Genomic DNA, 24,167 nt, shown 5'->3' with positions numbered 1-24,167 from the left:
TCCTACATTATAAGATGAAAGTAAAATAAAGCGTTTCATTGGGAGTTTTAATGATTACGAAAAAAATACTATTTTACTTCTAAAGATGAAATAAAAAATAAACTAAAGTGCGATGAGTGATATTTACTTTCAGCCAGTGCTTCGCTGTTCAATGATGCGCAAACACAATACATAGATATTACATGAACTAACAAGTAGAGACTTGTAAAACATAGGTAGTAATATGCAGCATGAAACCTCAAAATTTCTCTCTTAGATGAGTCTTCAAGATGCAACTTTTCGTATAATAAATAATAGAAAGAAAACCTGACATAGTAAATTATTATTGAAATGCAAGATTTCCCGGGAAAATAAAATTTCCCGGAATTTTTCTCGTAGGGAATAAACGGTGAGAATCCCGGGGAAAGAAACCCTAGTTGATGATAATGATGATAATAATAATAATCAACGCAGAGCCCAAACGGTTAGGAGTTGAAATTTGGTACACAGATAGGGTACGTCACAAAAACGCACACTAAGAAGGGGTTTTTCGAAATCCCCCCGCCTCCTCGGAGAGAGACAGGATTAAAACCTTTATATGGATAGGAGCTCAAACGGTTAGGAGTTGAAAGTTGAAATTTGGTAGACAGTTAGGGTACGTTAGGAGAACGCACACTAAGAAGGGATTTTTCGAAATTCTTCCCCACGGGGAGAGGGACAGGATTAAAGCTTAACACTTCCATCAACAATGGAAGTGCTAAGTAACAATGGAAGTGTTAAGTAACAATGGAAGTGTTAAGTAACAATGGAAGTGCTAAGTAACAATGGAAGTTTTAAGTAACAATGGAATTGTTAAGAGAAAGCGACATGCAAGACGCAGATGCAGTTTTTTTCGTTTTTGCAGGAAATCAAACATATTTTTAGACCCATCTAAAAATTCTCTAATTAGTCTGGAAACAAGGGGACCCAATTCTTGCATTCTGTGAAATCGAACATATTTTTAGACCCATCTAAAAATTCTCTAATTAGTCTGGAAACAAGGGGACCCAATTCTTGCATTCTGTGAAAACGGGTAAGGTTGACTGTAACGTAATAATCTTTATCTTAGTTATCGTTACTTTTGCCTGAGCAATGCCAGGCCCACCTGCTAGTATATATATAAATCTTTCATGTGTAAGAAGTTAATTTAACTTTTTATTATAGGATTTGATTCTTATTTGTATTGACATAAAATTTCTTAACAGACATTTACTGCTTGGTGTAACTCACATCTTCGTAAAGCTGGAACACAAATAGAAAACATTGAGGAAGATTTTAGGAATGGTTTAAAGTTGATGTTGCTATTGGAAGTTATATCAGGAGAGACTTTACCAAAGCCAGACAGAGGAAAAATGAGATTCCATAAGATTGCAAACGTTAACAAAGCTTTAGATTTTATTGCAAGTAAAGGAGTGAAATTAGTATCTATTGGAGCTGAAGGTATGAGTACTTAAGCATAATTGTTTTATTTGGCTAAATTATATTGAGGTCAAATGCGAACATCATATGATCATATAATTGAAATATAAATATTTAAAAAGTAAAATCATTTTTTTTTTATTTAAGATAGTGTTGAATAAAAATTATGCTTTAGTTTAATATAGAATTATTTCTAAAATGAAAGAAATAATTTTAATATTACATTCTATCAGTTATTTGCATGTGGATTCTACCTATTTAATAATAAAATCACAGTAGTAATCTTAAGTAATGAAGTATGAAGCAACAGTATAAACTTATTTAATTTTAAAACTTTAAATTTTTAAATAGAAATTGTTGATGGAAATGTGAAGATGACACTTGGATTAATTTGGACCATTATTCTAAGATTTGCTATTCAAGATATTTCAGTTGAAGGTAACAATATCTAAACACTAAACCTTTATGCAAAAAGATGTTGAGTTATTTAAAATGTGTGTAAATGTTATGAAATTTTGATGATTCTTGTTTGTTTTTCCTTCTAGAAATGACAGCAAAGGAAGGTTTACTTTTATGGTGTCAAAGAAAAACAGCTCCCTACAAAAATGTGAATGTTCAGAACTTCCATCTCAGGTAAATATTGAAATTAGATTAAATTTTGACATTTAAATATTTAAGTATATTTGTTTTAACTATATTTATTAATTATGTATAATTGGTAACAATAATCTAAATTAAACCTTTTCTTACTACTATACAGCTGGAAGGATGGTTTGGCCTTCTGTGCTTTGATCCATAGACATCGTCCAGACTTATTAGATTATTCCAAATTGACCAAGGTTTGTTTATTAAATATGTAAATTTGTTTATTATTAACTTTAACATTATTAATTTTTGTAATGTTGGTATAGGACAATCCACTCGATAATTTGAATCTGGCATTTGATGTTGCTGAGAAATACTTGAATATTCCAAGAATGTTAGATCCTGAAGGTAAATTAGAGTATTTAAATAAATTTTAAAAATTATTTTTGGTGCTGAAAAAGCATGAATTATTAAAATATTTGGACGGAATGCATGTGATGATATAACAAATTTGTTTTGAAAATAATGCAGTTACATGAAATCATAGTTTACTAATCAAATACTATTAATTTTTGATTAGTAAATGATTAATCATGTAATGATNTAGATTAAGTAAATATATTTTGCTTAGAACAGTTAATTCAAAAGATAAGATTAAAATATTTGCAATTTTTCATGTTTATAGCGAAATTTAAATTACAAATATTTATTATTTTGGCCATACTAAAAGTAGTTATTGCTAAAACAAAAATTTAGTAAGAAAACTCCAAGTTATATAAATTTCATATTTAAAATTTAAAATATGAAATTTATTCTTAAAATTATTCTTTAGATTAGTTCTTTGAAATTAGATACACATATCATATTTCTAAGTTAATGTTAAATGATCTGTCAGGTTGGTTGATTTAGCCTTAATGTAGCTCAATCAGATAATCTAGCAGATTGTTTGGCATTAATTAAAATCAGGCTATTGAATTTGTTTTATATTTACAGTATATATTTTCATGTATTTGCCAATTTTAAATGTTATATAAAGAAAAACAGCTCATTTAAATTTTGATAAAATGTCAAGTTTGGCCATTGAAAATTTGGAAAGATTGATTTATATTTCTTCTTATTATTTTATTAATATACCCTTTTAAATATTTCATTAATTTAATCAATTATTCATAGAATACTTACATTAATTTAGGCTGAAACAGCTGCAAATCGTATCTGTAAAGTACTTAAAGTTAACCAGGAGAATGAACGATTGATGGAAGAATATGAACGCTTAGCCAGTGATGTAGGTATATTAAAATGTCTAGAGTATTAAAATAAAAAAATAACTTTATCTACTTTTATACTTATACTGAACATGTAAGGTGACCTTTACAATAGAAAACTTAATAAAAAATTAAAATATATATGAATATTTGCATGAAATTTTTTATTTATTAGTTATTGGAATGGATTCGTCGTACAACACCTTGGCTCGAAAATCGCACAACAGATAACACATTAGCTGGTGTTCATAAAAAACTGGATGAATTCAGAAATTATAGGAGAATGCATAAGCCTCCTCGTGTAGAACAAAAAGCTAAACTTGAGACTAATTTTAAGCCAAGCTTTACTTATAAAACATTCTACACTATTAGTTTTTAAAATTATGCTGAAAATCAGAAATAACAAGTTTTTTTTAAGAAAAATGAAACATTTGTTTTACACCCAAAAAAGTTATTGTTTTACCTCTGAATATTACACACAGAATAATAAAATATTGAATTATTGGAATTCCAAATACTCCAAAATTTGTGTTAGCATTAAAAAAAAATCATAATTTATTATACAATTTCATTTAGAGAGAATTTAGATTTATAATAATTTTTTGTAATAAAATAATTTTGTTTGATTTTTAATAATTATAATAATTTAAATTTTCTAATGTAACTAACTAAATCCCATGATTTAAACCTTTAGATATTTTAAATTAATAGTATATTTAACTATAACTATATATATGTTAAAAATATAATCATAATAAACTCTATTTAATATATCTTATTAATAATGCATTGTTTTTAAGTAATTTATTGAACTTAGTTTGTTTTGTAGCCTAACATTTTTAATACTAAGAATAAAGATGACTGCTAAAACCTGCATGAGAGTGGCTTGAGACATTCACTGCTCATTCTGAAGCATGAAAATGAGGCAATGTGTTTCTGCATGACACATTATATTCTAATATTTAGACAAAATTTTGTCTAATATCCATTCTCATATTCTCAGACATGGTGAACACACCTAAGCCTGATGAGAGAGCAGTGATGACATACGTCTCTTGTTACTACCATGCCTTCCAAGGTGCACAGCAGGTAATGAAAAGTTGTCATTGTACATTTATTCATTATATATATTAAATGTCAACAGATATACATAATACCCCTATGCCTGATGAAAGAGCTGTGATGACATATGTTTCATCTTATTATCATACATTTTCTGGGGCTCAACAGGTATGGTATTTTTCAGTATAAAAATGCTGTCTTTCTGTGAGTATTAGATATGATTAAATTGTATACATAAAACTGAAAATTTGATATTTTATATTTATTTTAAAGCATAAAATAGATATTTTTTATATCAAATGTAGTAGTAAATACTAAAGTTTCAAGTTAATCTAAATACACAAATTTTATAATTTTATTACTATTAATATATTAGAATTAAACATTTTATACTTTAAAATGATATAAAATAAAATAGATTTTGTATGAAGTACACAATAACATTTTATTCTATAATTTATTCAAAATATTTGTGCATCTTATGCACACACGTTTTTAATAAAGTATTGAATTATGCATCTTAACATTTTTAGTTTTAAAAAGAAACCTTTTATACATGCTTATTACAATATATAATTTTTTAAATCTGTTTCACTTTCAAAATGAATGCAATATTCANTATTCAAAATATTTGTGCATCTTATGCACACACGTTTTTAATAAAGTATTGAATTATGCATCTTGACATTTTTAGTTTTAAAAAGAAACCTTTTATACATGCTTATTACAATATATAATTTTTTAAATCTGTTTCACTTTCAAAATGAATGCAATATTCAAAACTTCTATTCAAAGTTTTATAACCGTATTTAACTAGTAAATATACTGTCAGCCTTAAAAGATTTTTGGTAATATGCTAGTTTAAATATTTTGCATATATCTTGTATGTAAAAATCTTTAGGAAAATTAAAAACTAAAATCATAACTTGTAGTCTAAGTTGAAAAGATATTTGCAAATATCTTCCTTGCTAATACTTTTTTTCAAGTTATAGATTAATATTATAATTAAATTCAAATCATGTTAGTATTGTTTTCTTGATTCTAATGTGCACCTGACTTTCAAGACTTCAAAACCCAAAATTAGTTATTTTGTGAATGTAATTCCTGTCCTATATTGAAAATGCAGCTTGCATTAGTTCAAAAGACCAGCAAAATCTTCCAATACCAAAATTAAAACTGAAGTAATGGTCCTTCCACTACTTTAGTTTGAATTTTGGTTTTGGAAGTTGATATGACTATACTGACATCATAATACACACAAATTGCTGAGCAGAGTGAAGAGCAAATGGCTTGAACAAGACTCTATTAAGTCTTTTCTTTGGTCAAAAAAAAATAAAAAATAAAAAAAAGTCAAAGTAAGATTATATTAGAATCAGTAAAACATGATATTTATAATAAAAAGTTGATAATGAGTGTAATTGAAATTGTTTTATTTAGAAATTCTTGATAAAATAGAATTTAGCTGGAAAGGAATAAGATTTAAAATGCAAATTGCTTTTCATTTTCTAAAAAAGAAATTTATTCTTGTACAGCACATTTAATATTAATGTAGGAACATTATAGGTTAAATAATTTTATTTTTTAAAATTGGATTTTATTATGTTTAACTAAATGATAATTATGAGAATATAAATAGCAACATTGAACAACATTGTTTACAATAAAAATTCTATTAGAAATAAGTTAAGGAAAAATATGTATTTATTTATTTAGAAAATATATGTTTTTATTTATTAAAATAATAATCTTGGCTGAATTTGAATGAAAATTTTTATTTACATAATAAATTATATTGATCTCCAAGTTATATAAATTTCATATTTAAAATTTAAAATATGAAATTTATTCTTAAAATTATTCTTTAGATTAGTTCTTTGAAATTAGATACACATATCATATTTCTAAGTTAATGTTAAATGATCTGTCAGGTTGGTTGATTTAGCCTTAATGTAGCTCAATCAGATAATCTAGCAGATTGTTTGGCATTAATTAAAATCAGGCTATTGAATTTGTTTTATATTTACAGTATATATTTTCATGTATTTGCCAATTTTAAATGTTATATAAAGAAAAACAGCTCATTTAAATTTTGATAAAATGTCAAGTTTGGCCATTGAAAATTTGGAAAGATTGATTTATATTTCTTCTTATTATTTTATTAATATACCCTTTTAAATATTTCATTAATTTAATCAATTATTCATAGAATACTTACATTAATTTAGGCTGAAACAGCTGCAAATCGTATCTGTAAAGTACTTAAAGTTAACCAGGAGAATGAACGATTGATGGAAGAATATGAACGCTTAGCCAGTGATGTAGGTATATTAAAATGTCTAGAGTATTAAAATAAAAAAATAACTTTATCTACTTTTATACTTATACTGAACATGTAAGGTGACCTTTACAATAGAAAACTTAATAAAAAATTAAAATATATATGAATATTTGCATGAAATTTTTTATTTATTAGTTATTGGAATGGATTCGTCGTACAACACCTTGGCTCGAAAATCGCACAACAGATAACACATTAGCTGGTGTTCATAAAAAACTGGATGAATTCAGAAATTATAGGAGAATGCATAAGCCTCCTCGTGTAGAACAAAAAGCTAAACTTGAGACTAATTTTAATACTTTGCAAACTAAACTTCGTCTAAGTAATCGCCCTGCTTATCTGCCATCTGAAGGAAAAATGGTTTCTGTAAGTGTTTTTGTTACTTTTTTATTGTTTGTTCTTTAATTTTTATATAACTTTTGTTGTTTTGTATCTAATTTAAAACAATATAAATATTATAATTAAGAATTTTTGTCTTTCTTCAATGATAGGATATTGCAAATGCTTGGAAGGGACTAGAAACTGCAGAAAAAGGATTTGAAGAATGGCTGTTATCAGAAATGATGAGGTAATTTTATTTCTAAATAAATCATAAACAGTTATTATTTCTATATATTAAAAGAAAGCTGTTATTAGGCCTTTTCAAAAAATAATCATGTTAATGTTAAAAACTATTTTTAATAGATTGGAACGTTTAGATCATTTGGCTCAAAAATTCAAACATAAAGCTGATATTCATGAAGAATGGACACATGGAAAAGAAGAGATGCTGCAAAGTCAAGACTTCAGAAATTGCAGATTAAATGAATTAAAGGTAATGTTTAAATGCAATGAAAAATGTGTATATATTTCATGTTTACATAAAATATATTCCTGTGATATTATTTGGTGGGTAGTAATAGTAGAAGATCAAATGAAAAGTTTGTCTAAACATTTGTGTTATAGTTAAGATCAGATGGATACTAAAGTTTTGCCATCTCTAACTAGGAATAAAGAAACAAGCAGGGAAAAAAGCACATTTCTTAAAGAAATAGACTGTATCAAGTACTTACTCAAATTTCAAATGCTACTGTGGAATTTTAACTGGAATTCACATAAGCCCTAAATTTTACAAGTTAGCAAAATGATAACTTATTCTTCCATTTCTGTTTATAATACAATGTAAAAATTTTGTGGATATTATTTTTATATAGTTATAAAATTCTGGAAATTCTTATAGTATTTAAGTTCATGAAAGTAAAAAAATTTATATCAAATATGTATTTCTCTGTAGTTTTTGATAGATTGTAAATTGGTCTTCCATATAGGACTTATAAAACATTTTTAACTAGCTCTAGTTCATAGTTAAAATATTTAACTAAACACCAACGATATGCCGAAAATCTATCGGGCTAGTATTAGGCTAATTACTAAATGAATTACGTAATAACTGTTGTAATAACCGTCGATGGTTATATAGTTAGCTTATATACGCTGGAAGAGGAGATCGGACTGGAGGTCCGAATAGCGTAACTGGCAACGCATCTGCACGGTGGGCAGGAGTTGTGGGTTTGAGTCCTGCTCCGGGCCGATTTTTTTTTTTTCCCAGCGGTTCTAAATTATTTAAATTAATTTATTTATTTAAAATTATTAATATTAATAAGAGATGGCGCCTAACGCCTACCTCTAGTGCCAAATTGATTACGTAATTCATTTAGTAATTAGCCTAATACTAGCCCGATAGATTTTCGGCATATCGTTGGTGTTTAGTTATGTTATATATCGGGTTTAGCGATGTTTGTTAAAATATTTGTGCAAATTATTTTTAATTAGAGCCTTTTTATCACAATCTTTTTGCTAAAGCATGACATAAATTCAATTCATCCCAATTATACATAAAATTTTAAATTGTTTGGTTTAATCTTTATTTTACTTTAATTTATTTGAATGAAAATTTTTAGTTATTTTGATAATTATAGATTAGGTCCCAAACTTTTTTGGTCATAAAAACCCTTTAGAAGACTTTTTTTGTAATAAAACATTGGATGTAACCACAAACTTTATGTTGGTACATTAAAATATTGGATTTATGTCTGATGTGATGAATAAAATTGTTTCATTTTTATACTTAAAATAGTTTTGAAATTGGGCTTTGTCTGAGAGCTGAATACATAAATCCAAGTGATATCCTTTATACTCCTAAATTTGCTTTCGTTGTAAGCACCAGCTGAAAAGTCTGATTTGCATAGGTAGACATACTGGCTCCTTTTTTCTGATCACTCCTACTCAAAAGTCATTCAGTGTCAGATTCAAATTTCCTTTTTAAGATAAGTGAATTTTAATAAGTGCTTCATATTCTGACATAGACAACATGTGAGGTTTATTTCAGTTAAGAAATTAGGTTTTACACCTAATCAAATGGATTTACTGAGAAGTCTTATCAGATCTTTTTTTAACTGATTGATTTTCATAATATGCAAGAAAGTTTTTCTCCGCTTGTTTTTTTTTATCTCAGAATATTTTAAGTTCATAAAAATTAATGATTATAATTCAGAATATATGTTAGTTTGGAAAACTTTTTACATCAAACAGGTTAAGAATGACAATGTCAAATGTTAATATAGAAAAGATCTCTTCATGTAAACTTTTAGTTTTTTAGGACATTTTGAATTAATTACATTTGAGGACTTGCTCATTAATGAAAAAAATTTTCCTATTGTGTCATGATTAAGGCTCTGGCTCCAGCCAAATGTTTAATTTTTAACTGCAATTGTTTGAGGTAGGAGTATATTATTCAAACTATTTTATTTTAATAATTTATTTATATTCTGTTCTAATGCTTTATACAAATTTTATATAAACAATAGAAATAATCATTTGTTCACATATGACAACATGTAATTTTAGCATTATTTTTAGTTATATAAAACTATAATTAAAAGGAAGAAATCATAGAAAATATAATGAGATATCAATAAACAATTAAGTAATAATTACTATTCACCAATTATTTACCATCATTAGCCCTGCACCTGATTGACACAGTTGTTCAGTCTGTTTTTATAATTGCCAGTTTATATTACAAAGATCTTAACAGTACTTAACAAATAAGCAAAGTCAACATTGTAAGAATGTTACAACAAAGATGTGAATATCCAAGTCATCAAAAAAAATAAGAAAAAAGAGTTAGAGCCAAGAATTTTTTTAAAGAATATAGTTCTGACTCTGGCTTCAGTAAAAAATGGAAGCTCTGACTGGCTCCAAAGTCCTGGTAATCAACAAGGAAATGCTTTCTTTACAGATAAATCATATATTTTTCTTTTACATGGTTTTTATGGTATAAATTATTTGTTTTAATTATCTAAATCAATGTTGTTTTTATTTCATTTTTAATATTTGCTCAATAATTAAATTCAATTTATAAATCTAAAATGTATTTTATTTATTTATATACACACTTAAAATTTAGTTATCTATATATTAACATACTAATTTTTTTTAATAAAAAAAAAGGCATTGAAAAAGAAACATGAAGCATTTGAGAGTGATCTCGCTGCTCATCAAGATAGAGTAGAACAAATTGCTGCTATTGCTCAAGAATTAAAGTGAGTAAATTTTAATTGATTTTAGATATTTTATAATGAAATACTACTAAAGTATGTTACATTTATATTATAGTGTTTTCTATATTTGCCTGAAAAGAATTAAATATTTAGTAGTCCGAATAATGATTTTGAACATGTTTATCTATCCAAATTGAGTAGAACAGCACTTTTGTAATCTAATAATGAAACAAAATGCCTCAAAAAATGTTTAATCTTGATTAAAATATCTGGACTTTAATATTCTAGCATTTCTATATTTGTCTGATTATTCTGATAGAATTGTATATATCTGAACATCCATTTCTTTCAGAAACACAAAGGAAAAAATTATTAGTTATGTAATCAAAAAGTAACAAGTTGATTAAAAATAAAGATTATCTTATTGATTTTATGAAATGTACAGATATTAAGAACATAATAAAATGAAATATTTGTAGTTCTATAAAGTGTTTCAATGCATTCTTAATCAATTATAAAATTCTGTTAATGATATTGAAAGATGAACTTAATTTTAGATAGTTTTAAAAATATCTTAGCTAAATTTAAAAACAATATTTCGTATATTTTAAGTTTTGAAACTAAATTCCATTTTAATTAAATTTGTTATAATTAACAGTGCTCTTGACTATCATGATTCTGCATCAGTTAATGCTAGATGTCAGAGAATCTGTGATCAGTGGGATCGCTTAGGCACTCTTACACAAAAACGAAGAAATGCTCTTGAGGTATAGATTTTTGTGTTTAATTTTATTCTGATGTATATATTAATAAAATTTTTAACTTTACTAAAAAAATTTAAAATTAACAAAATATTTTTGTATGTTAGGAAGCAGAACGTGTATTGGAGAAAATTGATCAATTACATCTTGAATTTGCCAAGAGAGCTGCTGTGAGTAAATTTACTTATTAGAAATTAATATGTTATCATTTTCAATATATATTTTATTTTATTTTAGCCCTTTAATAATTGGCTGGATGGAGCTAGAGAAGATCTTGTTGATATGTTTATTGTTCATACAATGGATGAAATTCAAGGTTTAATTGATGCTCATGAACAATTTAAACAAACATTAGGTGAAGCTGATAAGGAACACAAATCCATCATTTCTCTATCACATGAAGTTCAGACTATTGCCACACAATATCAAGTGCCAGGTGGTATTGAGAATCCATATACTACTTTAACTGCCAGTGTTAGTAATTTTTAAATTATTTTAATTCTATATTATTTATTTAAATCTTAGTTGTGATTGTTTTTTAATTTGTAGGATATTAGTAATAAATGGACAGATGTGAAGCAATTAGTACCAAAGAGAGACCAAGTATTGCAGACTGAACTTATGCGCCAACAGTGTATCCTTCAAAAAATTTTATTAACCATGATATTGCTAAATTTTATCAATTAATAATCTGAAATTTCAGAATTGATGATAATTTTACTTGTTTAAACTTAACTGGAAATTAGCTAATGAACGCCTTAGAAGGAAGTTTGCTGAAAAAGCTAATGTTGTAGGTCCTTGGATAGAAAGACAGATGGATGCAGTTGCTGCTATTGGTATGGGAATGCAAGGATCTTTAGAGGACCAATTAGGAAAATTACAGCAATATGAACAAGCTGTCATTCAATACCGTCCACACATGGATGAATTAGAAAAATGTCACCAGGTAAATTCTGTTGTCATGCATTCCTAAATAAATTTTTCAGGTAGAAATTTGAAAGTAAATTTTTTTTATTTATGCTTAACTATTCTGTAAGTATTAGATCATAATCTAAAAATACTTCAGGTATTTCTAGTAGTTTGCTACAGACTGTCTGTTAGTCATCATTTAAATATAGCAAGTTATGCAGTGATCCAAATGTAGGATTTACAGAATCAGACTTTAAAAGTTTATTTTCAATTGCAGAAGATATTTTTAATTATAAGTTTTTAATGAATTTTTAAACATATTATAGGAAATCCAAGAAGCAATGATATTTGAAAATACTTACACACAATATACTATGGAAGTAAGTTCTATAAATAATAATTGAAACTTTTAAAAAGCTATTTTAAGAATAGAATTCTGACTTCTTTCCTTCTAAATATTTTTAGACATTAAGAGTTGGCTGGGAACAATTACTCACCTCAATCCATCGTAATATTAATGAAGTAGAGAATCAGGTAAGTTTTTTCATGTAATTGTACATTACACTTTTTACATAATTTATTTTATAATAATGGATTTTGTTTTTTTCTCTAAGATCTTAACTAGAGATTCGAAAGGAATAACTCAAGATCAACTAAATGAATTCCGAATGTCATTTAATCATTTTGATAAGAATCGTACAGGAAGATTGGGTCCAGAAGAATTTAAATCTTGCCTAGTGAGTCTTGGTTACAATATTCGTAATGACCGACAGGTATGTAGATTATATTTATTTATTTTTTAATAAACTCTTAACAGAAAATTGCATTTATGATTATATTATTTTCAGGGAGAATCTGATTTTAGGAGGATCATGAGCATTGTAGATCCAAATAATACAAATTTTGTTCATTTTGATGCCTTCCTTGACTTTATGACTAGAGAGAGCACTGATTCTGACACTGCTGAACAAATAATTGATTCATTTAGAATCTTAGCTGGAGACAAGGTATGATGATTTTATTTTTTGAAGTAACAATACACACAAAAGTTAGCAAATTTAATTTTAATTGTTAAATTGGTTTTCTGTTTTAGTCTCAATATCCATTAGTTTTTATAATCTAATCTCATAAGTAAATCCATTTTTAAAGCAGATGAAGATTATTTAAGCATTTATGTCATTTATTATAAGCATTTATGTCATTAAATTTACATTTCAATAAGTTTAATAATTATTTCTCTTTATAAGTCAGTATTAAAAACACATAATGATTCTAAGTTATACACTTTACAGATTTTTCTGTTCTGTTTGAAACACACATTTTTTTATTTAAAGACAATTATTATCAGTTGCTAAATTTATACAGGAATCATTAATTTGAACTCTGTTAGTTCAAAATTCAGTTAGTTTGTAACTGTATTGCTTGACCCAGCCAGGGATATAGAAATTTACAAGTTAAGATATTCAGTTAATTTTAAGTATGACTAATTCAAAATTTAAAGTGAAAATTCTGTCCAAACTGTGATATGAGTATGTTAACTCTTTTGTTTAGATTAAGTGCCTCCATATCATAAGAGAACAATAGACCAAGAACAACTCTAATCTGGTTAATGTGCTTTGCTAAAACATTTTGGGCATCATCTTACCTATGGACAATTTTTTTTTCTCTTATCTCATAAAATACAACTGGGTTTTGGGATTGCAAGATTGAGCTAAAAATAGCACATTGATATATTTGTAGGGCTCTAGGCTACTACATTTAGATGACTTACTACTTTTTGGGCCACTTTAAAAATAATTTTCACTGCATTTTGAGGAATTCTATTTTACATTTTATGAAGCCTGTCTGCCAACCTGTGAGGTTCTTATCAGGCATGTGCTGTTTATCTACAGTTTATTTACATTTTTTTTATTAATTAACAAAAATAGCATTCTGTGTACGTAGATGTCTTTCATTTGTTTAATAAATTATTTCAGTAATGTGGCATTTGGCATAGTGTACAGGAATATGTTAATCTTGGATAATTTGAAACTTGATAATTCAAAATCGCAATTATTTTGTCTTTTGAATTTCAAACTAACAAGGATTACCCATATATAAGCTCACTCACTCACACTTGCTTTCATGTTTACACTCTCTCTCTTTAAATGTTTCTTTATAAATTTAGATGAAATTGTCTGTTAAAATTAAAATGTTACCATTGGATTAATAAGAATTGTGTTTCATTTTTAAATTTTTGTGCTAGTTAGCTGTAATGATAACAGATTATAAATAACGTTTTGTCATACAGTTTTAATCCAGTTATAATTAAAATGTATTCAGATTCTCAAAAATCAGAATTTTTATCTGTACAAGTAAATATAATAATCTTTATTTTATCCAATCATTACAGGTATTGCTTTGATATAATTTGATTACCAGCTCCTATAAAAAAGTATTAAAACAAAACAAAAACAATACATTGTAAAAAATGTTTACAATATAATTTATAAAGTTTGTTAATATTTACAAAACTAGATGTAATGCATTCTCAAATCCCTCCATTGAAAGTATAGCTCAATAAAAAAAATTCTTTGAGAAAAACTTATGAAAAGAGGAACTGTATAAAAATTCTGTCATATCAAAAAATCTAGTAATGTACCTGAATATTTATGGATTATATCAAAAAAAAAAAATTAAGTATAATCTTAGCCTGATGCAATACAAAAATTTTTGAATTGAACTAATAAATGTATATTCAGTAAACCATTTCTAAATACTGCAAAAATGTATATGAAATAATGAACTTCATAAATTCAAATTAAAGTTCTTGATCTTGTATAATTTTCTTATGACACTTTTTTATTTTTAACCATGATCTAAAAACACTAAGAGTGCTATTTTTGCAAGCCCATTATTGGATTCAGCCTGACCCATTATAGGGTAATCAAATAGTGAGAATAGGACCTGACTAAAATTTTAAGGCTCCCAACTGATTTTAATCTAGGATCTTCAGAGTGGCAGGCTGATGCATTAGCTCTCCTATGACTGATATATATCTAATATGCATAGATATACAGGGTAATCTGTTTTAGTCAATCCAATGAAATAACTCAAAATACACATACTGCAAAAAAATCGTTAAACAGAAAATGTTAGCCCATCTTTTGCCTACTTGAAGTCTATTAGTTTCATCATTGATGGTGCTATAATTGGTGAAAATGAGATTATCTTTCTTTTCTGAAATGGAAACTCTATTTTTTTTTATTGCATATTATAATTCTGCATCACAAACAAACTTGTATTTAATATATGGAATAATTTTTTTTCTTCAAATAATGAACTAATACAAAACTTTTTGCCACAGTTCAAGGTAATCTTAAATTTATTCAATACATTTTTCACTATAAGCTTTTAGTGGAATGTTTAATTAACATGAATGTCTGTCAGTGTTCTCCTATGGAAAATGATGTTCAGAGACCTTTTTCATTTTGCTGAATATATTAGTCAATTCTCTATTGGAAATGTCTCGCAGGTTTTAATAAAACTTTTCATTTGCACAAGCTATTTAAATCTTCCCAATCATATCTTCTTTAGGTGTTGGTTCTTGTTGATAGGCATTTTTTAAATATTCCCAAAAATAAGTCATGTGAAGTCAAGTCTGACAATTGCATCGGCCATTGTACTGGTCCATGTTGTTCAACTTACCTTTCATTAAAGTTTCAATTTAAATTATTTACAACAATTCATGAATGGTAGGGTCTTGCTCCATTGAACTGAATTTTTTTCAGTGCTTTTTTTTCTTTCAAGAGATTAAAATAAACCACTCTGATGATACTTTTAATGTTTTTTGTATTCAGTTGATTTTAATAACTTTTTCAAACAAATTACATTTGCATTCTGAATTTATTTATAGTTGAACTCCATTAATGGCCATTGTTCAGAATCTGAAAATATTTTAAAGCTGCAATAATTTTGATATTCAAAAACTATGCATTGTATTTGATTAAGATAAAACTAGTGTTTCATCATCGTTTTTTTGTTAAATTTATGATATAGATTAAGTAAATATATTTTGCTTAGAACAGTTAATTCAAAAGATAAGATTAAAATATTTGCAATTTTTCATGTTTATAGCGAAATTTAAATTACAAATATTTATTATTTTGGCCATACTAAAAGTAGTTATTGCTAAAACAAAAATTTAGTAAGAAAAATGAACATAAAATAAATTTGTTTCAATTACACACTATTTTGAAAATCATTGTTTAAAATATTTTTAATGATTTGAGGAAAATTCCAAGATAGTATTGAAAAATGAAATTAAGAATTTTACTATTGTTTCTATTCATTTTTGTAATTATAATAATTATAAAAATAGAATAGAAATACCAGTATTAGAAGAGTAGAAGTCTTCTCTCTTCTACTGTTATTTCTATTCTAATTTTGTTTCTATTTATTTCTATGTGATATTTTTATTTGTGTTTTAGTTATTCTATTCGTCACAGAAATTTCTGTAAAGATAAAGATCTATTGTTAGAAATTAGTTTCAAACATTTTCGTAATTAATTTCTTACTGCTTTCTCTATTATGTGTTCAGACTGTTAAGACCATTATTAAATTATTTTATCTATTTTTTCCCCCCACTTGATGTGTGAAATATCAAATGTTTCTTCTGAAACATAATTCTTAAAATTTGAAGTATTTCTAAAGAAATAAATATTCAATTGTGAATGAAACAAAATTCAACTATTCACTGCAATATTCGATATATTTAATATCTACTTTTCTGACATTGTTTTCACTTTTATATGGTAAAACTTAGATATTTCATATTGATTTTTCAAAAATATTAGATATAGTAGAATATTAAACACACACACACACACACACTAAAAAAATGCATTTATTTATTTATGACTGCTAAATAATGCTATATATCATGGGATTACTACTCTAACATAACAATTTATTTGCCCTCCAAAAACATAAATAACAAAAGACAAATGATAAAATACATATAAAATATTAAAAAGTAAAGAGTAAGATATAAAAATATACAGAATGTATAAAATTTATGAACTATATATAATTTATAAACATTTTTTAAAAATTATAAAATAAAAAGATATATACATTATAATTTACAATTTTCATTCCTTTATTAAGTATTTTTTAAGCCTAAGTTTTAAAGTGAAATCAAAAAATAAAAATGAGTTAATGCCTAAAGTTTTTGTAACAGTTCAATAAACAACCGTCTAGACAAGAAAATGACAAAAAAGATAAATTTGAGTTGGTTTAAGAAAGACAAATTGTGGGTGTCTCCTAAAGTATTAAGTGGAGAAAGTAACCCATTGAAATACCAATAAAATAAGAGCTGCTCAAAATAATTAATACATGTAAAGACTTTTCAGAATCTAAATAATAATCATGCCACTTCATATGAATCAGTATAAGGTTAAGCAAAAGTTGTTATTAAGTATTAAGGTTGCTAAGTAAAAGTTATAGTGTGTTTAAAATCTTGTTAAAAAGTGAGAAAATGGAACAATAAACTAATTTAGTTTTTAGTTGGAAAAGTTTAAAAGTAATTTTTTTCCCCTATTCAATTTAAAATGAAAACTATTTTGAGTTCACTTTAAATTCTGCCTACATTTTACAATTTTTAGTGTTTGGCATATATAAAACCTAAATGCAGATAAATCAATATTTATTATTTATTAATATTTTTCATAAATCGTTTTCTAGTCTATATTTTCATCCTGTAATGAATAACAATAATAGATTAGGATAAGTTAATAGAAAATATATAAACGAGTTATAACAAGATCTATGNGAAAATATAATGAGATATCAATAAACAATTAAGTAATAATTACTATTCACCAATTATTTACCATCATTAGCCCTGCACCTGATTGACACAGTTGTTCAGTCTGTTTTTATAATTGCCAGTTTATATTACAAAGATCTTAACAGTACTTAACAAATAAGCAAAGTCAACATTGTAAGAATGTTACAACAAAGATGTGAATATCCAAGTCATCAAAAAAAATAAGAAAAAAGAGTTAGAGCCAAGAATTTTTTTAAAGAATATAGTTCTGACTCTGGCTTCAGTAAAAAATGGAAGCTCTGACTGGCTCCAAAGTCCTGGTAATCAACAAGGAAATGCTTTCTTTACAGATAAATCATATATTTTTCTTTTACATGGTTTTTATGGTATAAATTATTTGTTTTAATTATCTAAATCAATGTTGTTTTTATTTCATTTTTAATATTTGCTCAATAATTAAATTCAATTTATAAATCTAAAATGTATTTTATTTATTTATATACACACTTAAAATTTAGTTATCTATATATTAACATACTAATTTTTTTTAATAAAAAAAAAGGCATTGAAAAAGAAACATGAAGCATTTGAGAGTGATCTCGCTGCTCATCAAGATAGAGTAGAACAAATTGCTGCTATTGCTCAAGAATTAAAGTGAGTAAATTTTAATTGATTTTAGATATTTTATAATGAAATACTACTAAAGTATGTTACATTTATATTATAGTGTTTTCTATATTTGCCTGAAAAGAATTAAATATTTAGTAGTCCGAATAATGATTTTGAACATGTTTATCTATCCAAATTGAGTAGAACAGCACTTTTGTAATCTAATAATGAAACAAAATGCCTCAAAAAATGTTTAATCTTGATTAAAATATCTGGACTTTAATATTCTAGCATTTCTATATTTGTCTGATTATTCTGATAGAATTGTATATATCTGAACATCCATTTCTTTCAGAAACACAAAGGAAAAAATTATTAGTTATGTAATCAAAAAGTAACAAGTTGATTAAAAATAAAGATTATCTTATTGATTTTATGAAATGTACAGATATTAAGAACATAATAAAATGAAATATTTGTAGTTCTATAAAGTGTTTCAATGCATTCTTAATCAATTATAAAATTCTGTTAATGATATTGAAAGATGAACTTAATTTTAGATAGTTTCAAAAATATCTTAGCTAAATTTAAAAACAATATTTCGTATATTTTAAGTTTTGAAACTAAATTCCATTTTAATTAAATTTGTTATAATTAACAGTGCTCTTGACTATCATGATTCTGCATCAGTTAATGCTAGATGTCAGAGAATCTGTGATCAGTGGGATCGCTTAGGCACTCTTACACAAAAACGAAGAAATGCTCTTGAGGTATAGATTTTTGTGTTTAATTTTATTCTGATGTATATATTAATAAAATTTTTAACTTTACTAAAAAAATTTAAAATTAACAAAATATTTTTGTATGTTAGGAAGCAGAACGTGTATTGGAGAAAATTGATCAATTACATCTTGAATTTGCCAAGAGAGCTGCTGTGAGTAAATTTACTTATTAGAAATTAATATGTTATCATTTTCAATATATATTTTATTTTATTTTAGCCCTTTAATAATTGGCTGGATGGAGCTAGAGAAGATCTTGTTGATATGTTTATTGTTCATACAATGGATGAAATTCAAGGTTTAATTGATGCTCATGAACAATTTAAACAAACATTAGGTGAAGCTGATAAGGAACACAAATCCATCATTTCTCTATCACATGAAGTTCAGACTATTGCCACACAATATCAAGTGCCAGGTGGTATTGAGAATCCATATACTACTTTAACTGCCAGTGTTAGTAATTTTTAAATTATTTTAATTCTATATTATTTATTTAAATCTTAGTTGTGATTGTTTTTTAATTTGTAGGATATTAGTAATAAATGGACAGATGTGAAGCAATTAGTACCAAAGAGAGACCAAGTATTGCAGACTGAACTTATGCGCCAACAGTGTATCCTTCAAAAAATTTTATTAACCATGATATTGCTAAATTTTATCAATTAATAATCTGAAATTTCAGAATTGATGATAATTTTACTTGTTTAAACTTAACTGGAAATTAGCTAATGAACGCCTTAGAAGGAAGTTTGCTGAAAAAGCTAATGTTGTAGGTCCTTGGATAGAAAGACAGATGGATGCAGTTGCTGCTATTGGTATGGGAATGCAAGGATCTTTAGAGGACCAATTAGGAAAATTACAGCAATATGAACAAGCTGTCATTCAATACCGTCCACACATGGATGAATTAGAAAAATGTCACCAGGTAAATTCTGTTGTCATGCATTCCTAAATAAATTTTTCAGGTAGAAATTTGAAAGTAAATTTTTTTTATTTATGCTTAACTATTCTGTAAGTATTAGATCATAATCTAAAAATACTTCAGGTATTTCTAGTAGTTTGCTACAGACTGTCTGTTAGTCATCATTTAAATATAGCAAGTTATGCAGTGATCCAAATGTAGGATTTACAGAATCAGACTTTAAAAGTTTATTTTCAATTGCAGAAGATATTTTTAATTATAAGTTTTTAATGAATTTTTAAACATATTATAGGAAATCCAAGAAGCAATGATATTTGAAAATACTTACACACAATATACTATGGAAGTAAGTTCTATAAATAATAATTGAAACTTTTAAAAAGCTATTTTAAGAATAGAATTCTGACTTCTTTCCTTCTAAATATTTTTAGACATTAAGAGTTGGCTGGGAACAATTACTCACCTCAATCCATCGTAATATTAATGAAGTAGAGAATCAGGTAAGTTTTTTCATGTAATTGTACATTACACTTTTTACATAATTTATTTTATAATAATGGATTTTGTTTTTTTCTCTAAGATCTTAACTAGAGATTCGAAAGGAATAACTCAAGATCAACTAAATGAATTCCGAATGTCATTTAATCATTTTGATAAGAATCGTACAGGAAGATTGGGTCCAGAAGAATTTAAATCTTGCCTAGTGAGTCTTGGTTACAATATTCGTAATGACCGACAGGTATGTAGATTATATTTATTTATTTTTTAATAAACTCTTAACAGAAAATTGCATTTATGATTATATTATTTTCAGGGAGAATCTGATTTTAGGAGGATCATGAGCATTGTAGATCCAAATAATACAAATTTTGTTCATTTTGATGCCTTCCTTGACTTTATGACTAGAGAGAGCACTGATTCTGACACTGCTGAACAAATAATTGATTCATTTAGAATCTTAGCTGGAGACAAGGTATGATGATTTTATTTTTTGAAGTAACAATACACACAAAAGTTAGCAAATTTAATTTTAATTGTTAAATTGGTTTTCTGTTTTAGTCTCAATATCCATTAGTTTTTATAATCTAATCTCATAAGTAAATCCATTTTTAAAGCAGATGAAGATTATTTAAGCATTTATGTCATTTATTATAAGCATTTATGTCATTAAATTTACATTTCAATAAGTTTAATAATTATTTCTCTTTATAAGTCGGTATTAAAAACACATAATGATTCTAAGTTATACACTTTACAGATTTTTCTGTTCTGTTTGAAACACACATTTTTTTATTTAAAGACAATTATTATCAGCTGCTAAATTTATACAGGAATCATTAATTTGAACTCTGTTAGTTCAAAATTCAGTTAGTTTGTAACTGTATTGCTTGACCCAGCCAGGGATATAGAAATTTACAAGTTAAGATATTCAGTTAATTTTAAGTATGACTAATTCAAAATTTAAAGTGAAAATTCTGTCCAAACTGTGATATGAGTATGTTAACTCTTTTGTTTAGATTAAGTGCCTCCATATCATAAGAGAACAATAGACCAAGAACAACTCTAATCTGGTTAATGTGCTTTGCTAAAACATTTTGGGCATCATCTTACCTATGGACAATTTTTTTTTCTCTTATCTCATAAAATACAACTGGGTTTTGGGATTGCAAGATTGAGCTAAAAATAGCACATTGATATATTTGTAGGGCTCTAGGCTACTACATTTAGATGACTTACTACTTTTTGGGCCACTTTAAAAATAATTTTCACTGCATTTTGAGGAATTCTATTTTACATTTTATGAAGCCTGTCTGCCAACCTGTGAGGTTCTTATCAGACATGTGCTGTTTATCTACAGTTTATTTACATTTTTTTTTATTAATTAACAAAAATAGCATTCTGTGTACGTAGATGTCTTTCATTTGTTTAATAAATTATTTCAGTAATGTGGCATTTGGCATAGTGTACAGGAATATGTTAATCTTGGATAATTTGAAACTTGATAATTCAAAATCGCAATTATTTTGTCTTTTGAATTTCAAACTAACAAGGATTACCCATATATAAGCTCACTCACTCACACTTGCTTTCATGTTTACACTCTCTCTCTTTAAATGTTTCTTTATAAATTTAGATGAAATTGTCTGTTAAAATTAAAATGTTACCATTGGATTAATAAGAATTGTGTTTCATTTTTAAATTTTTGTGCTAGTTAGCTGTAATGATAACAGATTATAAATAACGTTTTGTCATACAGTTTTAATCCAGTTATAATTAAAATGTATTCAGATTCTCAAAAATCAGAATTTTTATCTGTACAAGTAAATATAATAATCTTTATTTTATCCAATCATTACAGGTATTGCTTTGATATAATTTGATTACCAGCTCCTATAAAAAAGTATTAAAACAAAACAAAAACAATACATTGTAAAAAATGTTTACAATATAATTTATAAAGTTTGTTAATATTTACAAAACTAGATGTAATGCATTCTCAAATCCCTCCATTGAAAGTATAGCTCAATAAAAAAAATTCTTTGAGAAAAACTTATGAAAAGAGGAACTGTATAAAAATTCTGTCATATCAAAAAATCTAGTAATGTACCTGAATATTTATGGATTATATCAAAAAAAAAAAATTAAGTATAATCTTAGCCTGATGCAATACAAAAATTTTTGAATTGAACTAATAAATGTATATTCAGTAAACCATTTCTAAATAATGCAAAAATGTATATGAAATAATGAACTTCATAAATTCAAATTAAAGTTCTTGATCTTGTATAATTTTCTTATGACACTTTTTTATTTTTAACCATGATCTAAAAGCACTAAGAGTGCTATTTTTGCAAGCCCATTATTGGATTCAGCCTGACCCATTATAGGGTAATCAAATAGTGAGAATAGGACCTGACTAAAATTTTAAGGCTCCCAACTGATTTTAATCTAGGATCTTCAGAGTGGCAGGCTGATGCATTAGCTCTCCTATGACTGATATATATCTAATATGCATAGATATACAGGGTAATCTGTTTTAGTCAATCCAATGAAATAACTCAAAATACACATACTGCAAAAAAATCGTTAAACAGAAAATGTTAGCCCATCTTTTGCCTACTTGAAGTCTATTAGTTTCATCATTGATGGTGCTATAATTGGTGAAAATGAGATTATCTTTCTTTTCTGAAATGGAAACTCTATTTTTTTTTATTGCATATTATAATTCTGCATCACAAACAAACTTGTATTTAATATATGGAATAATTTTTTTTCTTCAAATAATGAACTAATACAAAACTTTTTGCCACAGTTCAAGGTAATCTTAAATTTATTCAATACATTTTTCACTATAAGCTTTTAGTGGAATGTTTAATTAACATGAATGTCTGTCAGTGTTCTCCTATGGAAAATGATGTTCAGAGACCTTTTTCATTTTGCTGAATATATTAGTCAATTCTCTATTGGAAATGTCTCGCAGGTTTTAATAAAACTTTTCATTTGCACAAGCTATTTAAATCTTCCCAATCATATCTTCTTTAGGTGTTGGTTCTTGTTGATAGGCATTTTTTAAATATTCCCAAAAATAAGTCATGTGAAGTCAAGTCTGACAATTGCATCGGCCATTGTACTGGTCCATGTTGTTCAACTTACCTTTCATTAAAGTTTCAATTTAAATTATTTACAACAATTCATGAATGGTAGGGTCTTGCTCCATTGAACTGAATTTTTTTCAGTGCTTTTTTTTCTTTCAAGAGATTAAAATAAACCACTCTGATGATACTTTTAATGTTTTTTGTATTCAGTTGATTTTAATAACTTTTTCAAACAAATTACATTTGCATTCTGAATTTATTTATAGTTGAACTCCATTAATGGCCATTGTTCAGAATCTGAAAATATTTTAAAGCTGCAATAATTTTGATATTCAAAAACTATGCATTGTATTTGATTAAGATAAAACTAGTGTTTCATCATCGTTTTTTTGTTAAATTTATGATATAGATTAAGTAAATATATTTTGCTTAGAACAGTTAATTCAAAAGATAAGATTAAAATATTTGCAATTTTTCATGTTTATAGCGAAATTTAAATTACAAATATTTATTATTTTGGCCATACTAAAAGTAGTTATTGCTAAAA

The 24,167-nt window shown here is 26.1% G+C and overlaps 1 protein-coding gene and 1 long non-coding RNA gene across 4 annotated transcripts in view; both read left to right on the top strand.

The window, feature by feature from the left end:
• LOC111628253 (alpha-actinin) overlaps positions 1 to 24,167 on the top strand; it is a 49,881-nt gene that overhangs the window by 22,175 nt on the left and 3,539 nt on the right. Inside the window, exons 3-23 of one of the 3 annotated variants that reach the window (XM_023372005.1) lie at positions 1,224 to 1,458; positions 1,789 to 1,875; positions 1,983 to 2,070; positions 2,198 to 2,276; positions 2,349 to 2,430; positions 4,432 to 4,517; positions 6,575 to 6,667; positions 6,823 to 7,053; positions 7,179 to 7,255; positions 7,372 to 7,501; positions 10,180 to 10,271; positions 17,330 to 17,335; positions 18,979 to 19,087; positions 19,189 to 19,251; positions 19,319 to 19,555; positions 19,631 to 19,715; positions 19,828 to 20,027; positions 20,317 to 20,370; positions 20,456 to 20,524; positions 20,605 to 20,763; positions 20,839 to 20,997. In XM_023372005.1, the coding sequence (XP_023227773.1) occupies positions 1,224 to 1,458; positions 1,789 to 1,875; positions 1,983 to 2,070; positions 2,198 to 2,276; positions 2,349 to 2,430; positions 4,432 to 4,517; positions 6,575 to 6,667; positions 6,823 to 7,053; positions 7,179 to 7,255; positions 7,372 to 7,501; positions 10,180 to 10,271; positions 17,330 to 17,335; positions 18,979 to 19,087; positions 19,189 to 19,251; positions 19,319 to 19,555; positions 19,631 to 19,715; positions 19,828 to 20,027; positions 20,317 to 20,370; positions 20,456 to 20,524; positions 20,605 to 20,763; positions 20,839 to 20,997 (2,421 nt within the window). Of the gene's footprint in view, positions 1 to 1,223; positions 1,459 to 1,788; positions 1,876 to 1,982; positions 2,071 to 2,197; positions 2,277 to 2,348; positions 2,431 to 4,290; positions 4,377 to 4,431; positions 4,518 to 6,574; positions 6,668 to 6,822; positions 7,054 to 7,178; positions 7,256 to 7,371; positions 7,502 to 10,179; positions 10,272 to 10,887; positions 10,997 to 11,097; positions 11,161 to 11,227; positions 11,465 to 11,539; positions 11,625 to 11,736; positions 11,937 to 12,225; positions 12,280 to 12,364; positions 12,434 to 12,513; positions 12,673 to 12,747; positions 12,928 to 17,329; positions 17,336 to 18,978; positions 19,088 to 19,188; positions 19,252 to 19,318; positions 19,556 to 19,630; positions 19,716 to 19,827; positions 20,028 to 20,316; positions 20,371 to 20,455; positions 20,525 to 20,604; positions 20,764 to 20,838; positions 20,998 to 24,167 lie in introns of those variants that run through there. The other 2 variants (XM_023372004.1, XM_023372003.1) reach the window with 2 other exon arrangements.
• Positions 2,802 to 3,563, top strand: LOC111628257. Its single transcript, XR_002757144.1, has 2 exons — positions 2,802 to 3,307; positions 3,463 to 3,563. It is a non-coding gene; the product is annotated as an uncharacterized LOC111628257 (long non-coding RNA).

This window comes from Centruroides sculpturatus, unplaced genomic scaffold (genome assembly GCF_000671375.1).
Source record: "Centruroides sculpturatus isolate CEXI.00-Female unplaced genomic scaffold, Cexi_2.0 scaffold512, whole genome shotgun sequence".
NCBI lineage: Eukaryota > Metazoa > Arthropoda > Arachnida > Scorpiones > Buthidae > Centruroides > Centruroides sculpturatus.
Note: the sequence above shows the minus strand (reverse complement) of the source record. Positions and strands in the feature narration are given on the sequence as shown.